Source organism: Rhinopithecus roxellana, chromosome 2 (genome assembly GCF_007565055.1).
Source record: "Rhinopithecus roxellana isolate Shanxi Qingling chromosome 2, ASM756505v1, whole genome shotgun sequence".
Lineage (NCBI taxonomy): Eukaryota > Metazoa > Chordata > Mammalia > Primates > Cercopithecidae > Rhinopithecus > Rhinopithecus roxellana.
The window spans coordinates 38609907-38622434 of NC_044550.1; the positions used below are offsets into that span (position 1 = coordinate 38609907).

Below are 12528 nucleotides of genomic sequence, written 5' to 3' on the forward strand. Positions count from 1 at the left end.
CTGCCCTCTAAAATGAAAATCACAGTGTGTAATCTACCTGCCTAGGATCAACACACAGATTGTTCCCTTCAATGTAAAGTTTACACTCGATTTCTTAGCCTTCATAGATCACCTGATCCTGGCTTAATTTTTTAGCTATATCTCACCATATTCCTAAATGCTCTTCTAAAATTCTACATTTCATTTCATGATTTATTATATGCTCTTATTCTTGCTATGGTTTAAGATGCACCACACTCATCATCTCCTTTGCACCCCTTCACTGACTTCCTCCTTCTCAGGCACACACCCAGGTCCGAGTTAGATGGCCTTCCCCTGTGATCTAGCCACACCTCTATGAAAGCTCTTATCCACTGGAGCATAACTGGTGGTTTCTTTAAATGTGCCTTCTGTGACTGTGAGCTCCTATAGGGCAGGGCTCATGCCTTATTCATTTTTGTATTTCAGTGTCAAACACAGTCCTCAGAATTTACTAGGTGTACAATGAATGACTGATGTATTAACAAATAGTGCCTTTATTAGTCTATCTAATGCTACACTAAATTTCCAGACCAAGGCCTTAATCTGAACGGAACATCTTCTTAGTAGAGGAATAATACACAGTCAATGGGAAGCAGAAGATCATAACAGACGGGGCACAGATTTTGGAGTCAGATATACCTAAAGTAAGATTTGTTTTCCCCAGTTATAAGCAAGCAGTGTTAACAGTGGGTCAGTTACCTTTTCTGAGCCTCAGTTTTATCATCTACAAGGAGTAACAATACTGTCCTGTCAAGTGGTGAAGATAGCAAAATAATAAATGCAAAAAACACTAATTGTGGTACCCAGCACAGAGCAAGAGTTTAATAATTTTTAAAGTTCCAACTTTTTAAGAACATATTTAAGTATGCCATAAATAAAAAGTTCCACTTTTTTTTTTTTTTTTTTTTTTTTTTGACAGAGTCTCACACTGTTGCCCAGGCTGGAGTGTAGTGGGGTGATCTCCACTCAGTGCAAGCTCCACCTCCCAGGTTCACGCCATTCTCCTGCCTCAGCCTCCGGAGTAACTGGGACAACAGGAGCCCGCCACCACGCCCGGCTAATTTTTTGTATTTTCAGTAGAGACGAAGTTTCACCGTGTTAGCCGGGATGGTCTCAATCTCCTGACTTCGTGATCCGCAAGTGCTGGGATTACAGGCGTGAACCACCGCGCCCGGCCCCAACTTTTTAAAAACAGTTTTTTTTTTTTTTTTTTTTTGAGAGAGGGTCTCGCTATATTGCCCAAGCTAGACTCAAACTCCTAGGCTAATGTGCTTCTCCTGCCTCATCCTCCCAAGATAGCTATGAGATGGGTAGTAGAAAATCAACCTAGGACTGATGTTTCAGTTGGTATAGCACAGATTCAGGCAAAACTCTCTTGCCATTGGTGATAATGCTGTCATGAGAAACCAGAAATATCTCCTTTTCTTGGGATCATGGGATCCCACAAACATGGGAGTTTGTGGGCTCTTGTTTTTACATGAAAAACCAAAGTGTGTTTCAAATAATGCACATCTTCTCCTAGTAATCTTCTCAGTATTTCCTTTGAAAAGGAACAATTTGTTTCCATATACATAATTTTTATTTATACATGCAGCACAGCATATCTACTATGCAGTTAAGAGCATGAACTTGGGAGCCAGACTGCCTGTTTGAATCCCCATTGCCTTATCTTCTCTGTGTGTCAGTTTCTTCATCTATAAAATGGGGTTAATGATAGCACATACCTCAGAGGTGGTAATAAGGATCAGGTTAATGTTTATAGATCTTTTACAACAGTTTCTGGTGGTTATTTCAGAATAGTGATCTCAACGCTCAATTTTGCAGTACCCTTAAGGATCATGAACATCTTTTAAAATTATTTTTGATTTTAAATAGTATAAGATGCTTATTAAATAAAAACCCACTTTATCACCATTTAATAAAAAAAAAGTTAGAATCTGCTCTCTTTGCCTCTTCTCTTACGTAAGAGATACACTCACTGAAAATAAACATCAGCTGATATGTTATTGGTTTGCTGAAGAGCATAAATAACGTAAGAACCATTATAACCAGCTATGTTAAGGTTTGACCTTTTAGCATGGATTCATTGGGGTACAACTTACAGGAAGTACTGCTTAATGAGGAATTCAGTTAAAGCATTGTTAAACCACCAATCCCACAGCATATAATTAGGAAAACATTCTAGAAGAGTAGAAAGTAATTGTCGTGCATTTTATGGGCAAAGCTATTGTTTAAAAATATCACATTTAGTAAATTTGTTAGAGGAATATTTAAGCTAGTTGGGAAAGATTATATTTGTAAGATTTAATTCCAACCTTATAAAAACTCTGACAAATCTTTCTCCTATACATGCAATTAAAAGTGATTCCCGGCCAGTTGGGTTGGCTCACACCTGTAATCCCAGCAATTTGGGAGGCCGACGGGGGTGGACCATGAGGTCAAGCAAACTATCCCAAGAACAGAAAACCAAACACCTCATGTTCTCACTCATAGGTGGGAACTGAACAATGACATCACTTGGTCTCCGGAAGGGGAATATCACACACCGGGGCCTATTATGGGGAGGGGGAGGGAGGAGGGATTGCATTGGGAGTTATACCTGATGTAAATGACGAGTTGATGGGTGCTGACGAGTTGATGGGTGCAGCACACCGACATGGCACAAGTATACATATGTAACAAACCTGCACGTTATGCACATGTACCTTAGAACTTAAAGTATGATAATAAAAAAAAAAAGGAGAACTAGAAAAAAAAAAAAGAGAGAGATTGAGACCATCCTGGCTAACATGGTGAAACCCCGTCTCTACTAAAAATACAAGAATTAGCTGGGCATGGTGGTGCACGCGGTTTCATCCCAGTTACTCTGGAGGCTGAGGCAGGAGAATCACTTGAACCCAGGAGGCGGAGGTTGCAGTGAACTGAAATCGCGCCACTGCACTCCAGCCTGGTGACAGAGCGAGACACGATCTCAAAAAAAAAAAAAAAAAAAAGTGATTCCCCCCATCCCTAGTTTTAGTCTTATGTATGACAGATTTTTGATATCTCATGCAGGAAACAATTTTCTTTCATTCATCCTTGGGTCATTTTATAATAGATGCCTTTAGGTGTCTTTTCTCCTTTGCTTGCATTATGCCTCACCTTTCAACTGATGGCTGATACTGAGCTTGTTTTTTGTTTATTTGTTTTGAAGCACTGTCTCAGCTACAATATTGGCATTAAGGGATCTCTTCACTTGAGAAACACAGGCTTTGTGAGGATTGACTGCGTTGGCTTTTGTCGAGCATAAAGTATAGAACAGCCCAGCAGTAAATCCTTTCTTAAAGGAAAATGGGGGTGCACAGAAGTTTTCTAAGGAGAAAAATTTAATCTTTTTGACATTTAAATAATTATGCATGTGACCAGTATCACTTTGTGTTTTGACTTCATTTGTAATATTCTCTTAAGGAAAATATTTGTTAATATTTTCTACTACTATTTCCCTAATATTAATAAAGGAAAATGTTTATTAATACTAAGGTACTAAGGTTACAACACATAATTTTGGTTAAAATGTCCCCAAACTTTTAATGTACCTTAATTCTCTGATGCAGTTCAGATAATTCTATGAGGAGTACTCAGATCACTGAGTTGTTGGCCCTGGGCATTACTCAGACAAGTCCCAGCTTGGTCAAGTGGATACATAAGTGTAAACTCAGATTTAGGACATCTGTTTATGTTAGACATATCCTAAGGCAGATTGATAGAAAGCTGAGAGAATGAGGGAAATGAAGAGAGATTGTTGATTTCTAGTCATTCCCTTGAAGAGGGCCATGGAAAAAAGGGAGGCCGTTTAGAGGAGAGTGAAGGGAATGGTGAACAGATCTGCAAATGTGGTTTTAGGAGTCAGATAAAGGAGCTAAAGAGGACAAGAACTATGTGTTTGCAGTGATGTAATGAAGGAGGCAGTGAATAGAAGAGTAATAGAAGGGCATGACCTAATCTGTGATGCCCTCAAGCAGTAGAACTAGAATCAATGGATAGCACTTACAGTGGAGGAAGGAGGAAAGAAATTCTGTAGAAACAACATTTATGGAACATTCTCTCTATCTAATGTTTATGGAACATTGTGTTATGAACTTTCACCTGCATTAGGACATTTGATCATATAAAACCATACAATTTTTATATAATTTATAAGAGAATTTGAACACATCAAAACTATTTGCGTTATCCTGTGATGAAATGGAAAGTCCTGGGGATTTTTGAGTTCCTTGTCATGGAGGTATTTAAGCACTGGGAATGCTGTGGAGGAAATTTTATCCTCCTTTCCTTTTTGAATTCAGAGACTAAATTTTTAAAATATGTTTTAGTTAATTGTCATCCTTGTATATTTATATTAAACATATTAATAATGTCTAATGATCAAGTGGTGACAGGTTTTCAGCAAAGCAAAAAAATTGAAATCACTAGTCAACAAAGTAGTGTACCTTTTTTAAAAAAGGAACTGTATTCTTTATTAATTTCAAGTAATGAAAACTGTTAATTTCTTCAGAAAAGAAGTAGAGATTCTTAAAAGTCTTGCATCTTTTACTTCCTTGCCCTCTTCTTGTTTTATAGCTGTGATGAAGGCTACATTGGAGCAAGGTGTGAGAGAGTTGACTTGTTTTACCTAAAAGGAGACAGAGGACAGATTCTGGTGATTTGTTTGATAGCAGTTATGGTAGTTTTTATTATTTTGGTCATCGGCGTCTGCACATGCTGTCAGTAAGTATTTTTAAACTTAATTTTAAGTAAATCTGAGAAATAGTATTGCTCATAGTTTTTCTTCTTTTCTTCCTTCCTACATTCTCTTTTGCTTTTTCTTTGATTGAAATAAATCTACTTTTTGAGCTTTGCCATTGTTGATATGGAAGTACTCATAATAAAACACATAATACATGATTTTTATCATTTACTGAATAAAATTGTTATAATTTAAAATAAAATCTGTATAAATTTTCTAGTTAAAAGACAATCATTTAGTCTTAAAGCCTTTATTTTATGTTTGTTAGTAGGTTACATAAGACTTTTATTTTCTAAACTGTACCATAACACAACAACATTGAAAGATAAAAACAATTTGTTTTTTGCTTTGCCACATTAAAATAATAAACTTTATGTGCAAACCACATTACTTTGTTTTTCCTTTTGCTTTCTATTATATATCAGAACTTTGAAAATCAGGACACATCCTGTTTTTTCTCTGAGACAGAGCAGCTTTGCACAACTTTTATTTGTATTTATTTATTTATTTATTTATTTATTTATTTATTTATTTATTTATTTTGTGACAGAGTCTCACTCTTTTGCCCAGGCTGGAGGGCAGTGGTGCAAACATAGCTCACTGCAGCCTCAAACTGCTGGGCTTACGTGATCCTCACACTTCAGCTTCCTGAGTAGTAGGGAATACAAGTGTGTGCCACCATGCCAGGCTTTTTTTTTTTTTTTTCTTTTTTTTCTTTTTTTTTTTTTTTAGAGACTGGCTCTCACTATGTTGTCCAGGCTGGTCTTGAACTCCTAGCCTCAAGTGATCCTCCTGCCTCAGCCTCTTGAGTAGCAGGATTACAGGTGTGAGCCACGGTACCTGGTTCTGGGACAATTCTTAATTAAATTAGTTTCTTTTTGTAAACTTTATTTTTTATTTTTATTTTTATTTTTTCGCAGAACAGGACTACCACCAAGTATGCTACCAAAAAAAAAAAAAAAAAGGTATCTTATTAAAGTGGTCTCTTTTTGTCTTAAGAAGCTTGCCCAGATTCCTAAACTCTTGGATCTACCCTTCACTGTGGACCACACATAAAGAGGATTCTCGTGATTCCTTTCTTTGCAATGTGCTAGGGAAAAAAAACACTACCTTAGAGGGAGTCTTTGGTTGATTATTTATTTATTTATTTATTTATTTATTTATTTGGAGACAGAGTCTTGCTCTGTTGCCCAGGCTGGAGTGCAATGGCGTGATCTTGGCTCACTGCAACCTCTGCCTCCTGGGTTCAAGCAATTCTCCTACCTCAGCTTCCCGAGTAGCTGGGATTACAGGTGTCTGCCACCACACCCAGCTAATTTATGTATTTTTAGTAGAGATGGAGTTTCACCATGTACACCAGGCTGGTAACTCCTAACCTCAAGTTGATCTACCTACCTTGGCCTCCCAAAGTGCTGGGATTACAGGCATGAGCCACTGTCCCCAGCCAGAGTATTTACTTTTTGTCTCAACTCCTCCATTATGTATCTTTGAGACTTTGGGCAAATTTCTCAACATCTTTGAACTTTTATTTTCTGTAAAACAAGAGTGTTAAACCAAATAATCTGTAGGATACTTTCTAACTATGAAATTGAAAGATATATTTTTATTTTACCTACTTAAGGTAGGAAGAAATACTATGCTAGGTTTGGGGCAGAGAATCAGTTGGGCAAAGCTGGGAAACAGCCTATTTTGTTATATCAACTTGGAGCTGTACTTTAGGAAAACAGAAATGCAGTCTGGACTATCTAACACATTTTTTAATGTATCTAGAAGTTTAGTTAATATATCCAAAGGCTACATCACTCTTGTTTTCCTTATGCCTGTTTCCAATTTGTACTGTTTCTTGTACACCACATGTACACTATGTAATACTCATTAGTCTATTTTGTAAAATAACTTGGCCTGAAAAATTTTCTTCTGCTAACTAAACTCCATCAATATAAGTGACATATTCTTTCTGTTTTGATAACTATTTTCTACCCACCCTGTTGCCTATTATACCTATCATCTGAACCTAGAGAAGGAGATGGGTTAAGAGAGAACCCTAAATATATATTTTTAAAAGAAACCTATGCATTTTTAACAGTCTGTAAATAAGATCATAGGATCTTTAGATGGATAATTTTGTGTTCACATGAACTACTAGGCCCATACTAATTTCTAATATGTATTTTCTAAGTCCTCTTCGGAAACGTCGTAAAAGAAAGAAGAAAGAAGAAGAAATGCAAACTCTGGGTAAAGATATAACTCCTATCAATGAAGATATTGAAGAGACAAATATTTCTTAATGTAAGTGAGATAAACTTGCTGATAGAAAACTATTCAGGTGACATTTAACTGGTGAGACTGGGCTTACTTGCATCTAATAAATCATTCACTAGAGTTTGCTTTTATTTAAAAACATCTAAAAATAAATCAATTTTTTTTCATAGAATCTGAAACCAAATAAAATACTTTCTCATATCTTTTTTCTGCCTGTTACCACAGAGATAGGCATCCTAATACCGCATGGTTGTGGGGATATTTATATAATTTTTCTTTCTAATTTTTGGGCACAGGAAAGAGGTATTTTATATAGACACCTCACACTGAAAGGAAATAACAATAGCAATAATAGCTACATATATTGAGCATTTACCACAATGCCAAGCACTGTTATAAGCTCTTTAAATGTAACATCTGTAAGGATTGTGCAGGAATCACAAATATTCTCAGATGATCCAATAGAAAGATTTTAATGAAAGAACCGTGGATCAAGGTTAAGAAAAAGTACATTGAGGCTCCCTGAGCTTGAGAATGGTTGGGAGCTGTTGCCCTTCCTATAGGAATGGCCGAGGTAAATATTACCTTAGCATTCAGAGGCACATTGCAGGAGGGTCCCCTAGGCAGGAACTGTGGTTGTGGAGGGAATAGCCACTGTCAGATATAAACAAAGACAGAGGGAGGAAATAGGGGAAGAAATATTCCAAACTTTCTCTCCTTTTGCCTTCGGATCTTTAGCAGGTGCCTCCTACTAGTTAAACCTACCAGAAACCAGAGGGCAATGAAGCCCTGGTGATGGAATCTGAAGTGGTCAGTCTCCTGGAGACAGAGCAGGGCAGAGAAAGGCTCCAAGAAGGCACATGATGCATAACTAGCACAACAGAGCAGGGTAGTTTGTAATAACATAAAATCCAACTCAAACTGGCTTAAAGTGAAGGCAACGTATTGGCTCACATGAATGGCAGTCCAGAGGTAAGGTGGGCTTCACACTTGTCAAACCAGAGGCTCACACATAAGGAAACGTATTATTTCTTCCTTTCTGCTCACTGTTCTGAGTTGGCTTTCATCCTTGGTCAGTTCCTCTTAGGTTATAAGGAAGGTAAGTAGCAATTAGGGCTACAAGCTTCCTTGTTGACATCCAGTATGAGAGAGTAGTGTCTTTCCACAGCTCAGTTGTACAAAGAATCACTCCCAGACAATCCCAGCAGCTTAATGGGGTTGGTAAATGCTTGATGAAAAATTGTATGTGTTCCTAACTTATTCAAAAAACAACATTACTGAATTGAAAACAAAATCACTGGCTCTGGATTTTTTAATTATTATTATTATTGCATAGTCTATTTTTTTTTAAGTGACATGTTGTTATTTTCTTCATTCTCAGAGGCTATGAAGTTACCTTCAGACTGGTGGCAAGCTGCAAAATGCCTTGCTCATTTGAAAATGGACAGAATGTGTCTCAGGAAAACAGCTAGTAGACATGAATTTTAAATAATGTATTTACTTTTTATTTGCAACTTTAGTTTGTGTTATTATTTTTTAATAATAAGAATATTAATTATATGATTATTGTCTAGTAATTGGAAAAAAAGCAGCTGGTTACGTAGCAACAACAGAAGGGAAATTTCAATAAACTTTCATTTAAGTATTGTCACCAGGACTACTAGTCAAACAAAAAAGAAAAGTAGAAAGGAGGTTAGGTCTTAAGAATTGAATTAATAATAAAGCTACCATTTATCAAGCATTTACCATGTGCTAATAAGTTTGAAATATATTATTTCATTTAATCCTTTCAACAATCCATGAGACAGATATTCTAATCCTCATTTCCTACATATGGAAACAGGGCCAAAGAACTCAAGTCAAATAATCTAATCCAGATTTAGACAGCTGCAGATTGTTGGAGACAGAATAGAAATCAAGGTTTATCTAAATTTAAATCTGTGCTTTTAACCATCATTTTTGTTCATCTGAATCGGTGCAACCTAACTCAATAACATAACCCAAGGTTTTATACTGAACTGTGTTTTGGTATGATTGTGAGATGTCAAGGCCGTCTTCCTACAGGCACACAGACTGAGAAATCCTGGCCTATATTGCTGTTACCATCATGCTTTCTATAGAATTGACTTTTATTATGTTTCTTTGCTCCTTTATAAGTTCTCAGTGACGTGACTACATTTTTACGTTATTAAAGCAAACAGATTGGCCCCATAACTAAGGAAATGAATAGAGATGGAAAAGTAAATGCTTGGCATTCCTTAAGCCCTGGGTAAGTGTTTATGCTCAATAAAATATAAATAATATTACCGAAAGAGGCTATTTATGCGGGAGTAATGGTCAGTGACAACAGTGGAGAGACCAGGTAGGGACTGGTTGTGACCATATCCTCATTTGCGTTCTTCTTGATGACAGCATATATGATTGCCCTCAGGTAAATTTTGATGCAGTAAATTCATGACCATATAACATCTGTTACTTGAGACCATCTTGCCAAGTGCTCCTTTACTCCATGGTATATTTAATAAACACTGCTTTAAACCTGGAAAAGCACAATTTACATTTAGTCAATATTTCGTGGAATATTTAACTTTTTACATTGATTAGGTGGTTCACTTACAAAAATCAATGGAAGATGCCCCCCAAATTGTGCGTGTCAGCCAAGCAGCTTCTTTTTTAGAATCTTTGCAAATTTTACTTTGCAATGTGATTCCATAGTGAAGTGGAGAATTCAGACAAATGCTGAAATCGTATATCACCTTCTAACTTCTGTGGTGTTTTGAGTGAGCTGGGGCTGTACTTATATGTAATACAGAATTAGCTTCCCTATCAGTAAGAGCTAAGTCAAGCAACTGATAATTTTCAAAAATCTATTTTTTCTCCTGATTTAATGGTCATGCTTGAAACATAATTATATCCAACTGATCCATGTTGTATATGCTTTATTTTTAAAAGTTCATTCATGCCCTTTCTCTTATGTAGTCTTCTTTGATACAAAAGGAGCTTGGAATAAATATCCATTAGAGTTTTTAAAAACACAAAACAATGCTCTAAATGTTTCTTTTTTTCCTGGACTGAGTTTGGCTGACTAATAAAATCTCTCAAGCCATTTTGTTTTGATCCTAAAATGTCAATGGTGGCTCTCGAAATTTGGTAGATCTGGTATCAAGAAAGAATTTCAAAGATTTTTATATCTTTTCAAAATATGTTTTATAGTTGCTTTGCATACACTAAATAACTTTGTTTACGTAAACTGTCAATATTATCATGTACTAAAATAAATTTATTTTTAAAACAAAGTAAACATGTGGTTACTTGAGAATTTTTTATTTTACCATGAATTACTAATGAAAATAAATTTGAACACTATTGCTTTTAAACACCTTATGCTTTGTAAACCCTATCCATTAATGTTCTTGAAATAATCCATCCTGACCATGTGTTTTCTTTAGGAACTAAAACATTTGGGAGTGTGTTTGACATCTATGGGAGTGTCTTCCCAATACCCTGGCCATATTTTTGAACTCCACCTCCAGCTGTGTTTGATTGGTCTGAGGTGGGCACTTAATAAACTTGGGCCAATTAGAGTCATTCCCAGAGAAATTGGAAACTTGAACTGAAGTCAGTCTTCTTAAGGTTCTTGGAGTATAAAAATGTGCATTTTGAAGCTATTGGCAGTTACCTTTTGCTTCATGTGGAACAGAAAAACAAAGGAATCTGGTCAGCCTACAGCAAGTGAAGCTTTAAGCAAACGCTGAGTGAAAAACAGAGACAAGGCACAAATTTCCCGACAGAACGTGAGTCCTGGTTACAGGCATTCTCAAAGTTTAGCACCGTTCCTGTCTATGGGCGCCATGAGACATGTTAGTGTCTTCATAATAAATTCTTCATTTATCTTAAGCTAGTTCCGTTTGGGTTTCTGCAACCCGGAACCAAGATCCTGACCAACTCAGGTGCATCCTGAGACTGTGGACAATGGTTTCTTAAAGAGGAAATGACATCTTCTGTAAAACAAAATATCAAATTATTATTTTCAAATAGTGTATTTTATCATATTAAATGAACATTTCCAGCAACAGCATTGTGTTTGCATCACACAGACATTCATGGGAGCGTGGAGAGGGAGCAGGGACTTCAGCAAGCATTGATTGGGCACCACTGTATTTCAGGTACTGTTCCACCCACTGTGACAAATGCTAAGGAGGAAAGACTCTTAGAAGTTTAGAGTTTCTAAGTGGGGGAAACAGCTACTCACTGAACATTTCAATGCAATTTGTTGCTGTGAGAGAAGCTCAAGGTATTAAGGAACAGAGAGGAATGTCATTTGGCCCTGCTTAGTAAGAATCAGGGAAAGCTCCTGTAGGAAATTACACCTGAACTGATGATTGGCTCTGAGAAATAAAGGCCTCTGTCCCAAATCTTTGGTAAGCTCAAATATTTCTTTTCTTTTTCTTTTCTTTCTTTCCTTCCTTCCTTCCTTCCTTCCTTCCTTCCTTCCTTCCTTCCTTCCTTCCTTCCTTCCTTCCTTCCTTCCTTTTGAGACAGAGTCTGGCTGTCACCCATGCTGGAGTGCAGTGGGGCCATCATAGCTTCAACCTCCCAGGCTCAAGCAATCCTTCCACTCAGCCTCCCGAGAAGCTGGGACCACAGGCATGTACCACTATGCCTGGCTTTTTTTTTTTTTTTTTTTTTCCTTGAGATGGGGTCTTCCTATGTTTCATAGGCTGGTCTTGAACTCCTGGGCTCATCAAATATTTCTTAAGTCTTTGTCAAATTCTACGAAGTTCCTCTGAAAGCACCAGAAGTGGAGGGACCAGGAGGTGGTGCTTCAACAAGTGAGGAACAAGTGAAGAGAAAGAATCAAGGCTTCATCCCTTGTTCCAGGCTGTCCTGGGTATAGCAGGGTAGAGCATGTGGGCGTATGAGCTGTGAGAATAGATGTTTCTGGTCCCAATAATGCTATCTGATTAAGTGATTTCCTGATGTGGCAGGGAGAGAGAGATTTTTATAGTTTCCTACAGTTCGTCATTTAGGGCTTTCCCATTTTCCACTTTATTTTATTGCCCATGGTTTAAGCAAGTCACATTGAGAGTGGAGTAAAATGTCCCAGGTCAAATAACCTTATTTAGATAAGACCTTGTTTGTGCAGTATTTTGTAAATGAAGTCCAGAACATATTTCAAAGCCCATGGCTTTAAGACCCAGCTATAGCTTTAACGAAATCTTAATTTGAGTATATTGTGGATGTACTTTGTTATGCCTAAACATATTGGGGCACTGCTATCGTTAATTAATTCACACAAAAATAATTATTAGGTTTCTACTAAATGCCAAGTACCTTAGGTGCTAGGGGTATACCACTTGCATAAAACAATTTAAAAAACTCTCTGACCTCATGAAGCTTATCTTCTAGTGGATTTAATCTTTCATAGCATGGAATTTAAAACAAGACTTACGCAAGAAATTATCTTATACTGAGGACAT

The 12528-nt window shown here is 36.9% G+C and overlaps 1 protein-coding gene across 1 annotated transcript in view; it reads left to right on the top strand.

Moving 5' to 3' along the window:
* BTC (betacellulin) overlaps nt 1-10344 on the top strand; it is a 52056-nt gene extending 41712 nt beyond the window's left edge. Inside the window, exons 4-6 of the mRNA XM_010377134.2 lie at nt 4621-4767; nt 6966-7075; nt 8430-10344. Coding sequence (XP_010375436.1) covers nt 4621-4767; nt 6966-7074 — 256 coding nt within the window. The 3' untranslated portion in view covers nt 7075; nt 8430-10344. The remainder of the gene's footprint in view (nt 1-4620; nt 4768-6965; nt 7076-8429) is intronic.
* Nucleotides 10345-12528: the final 2184 nt, after the last annotated feature.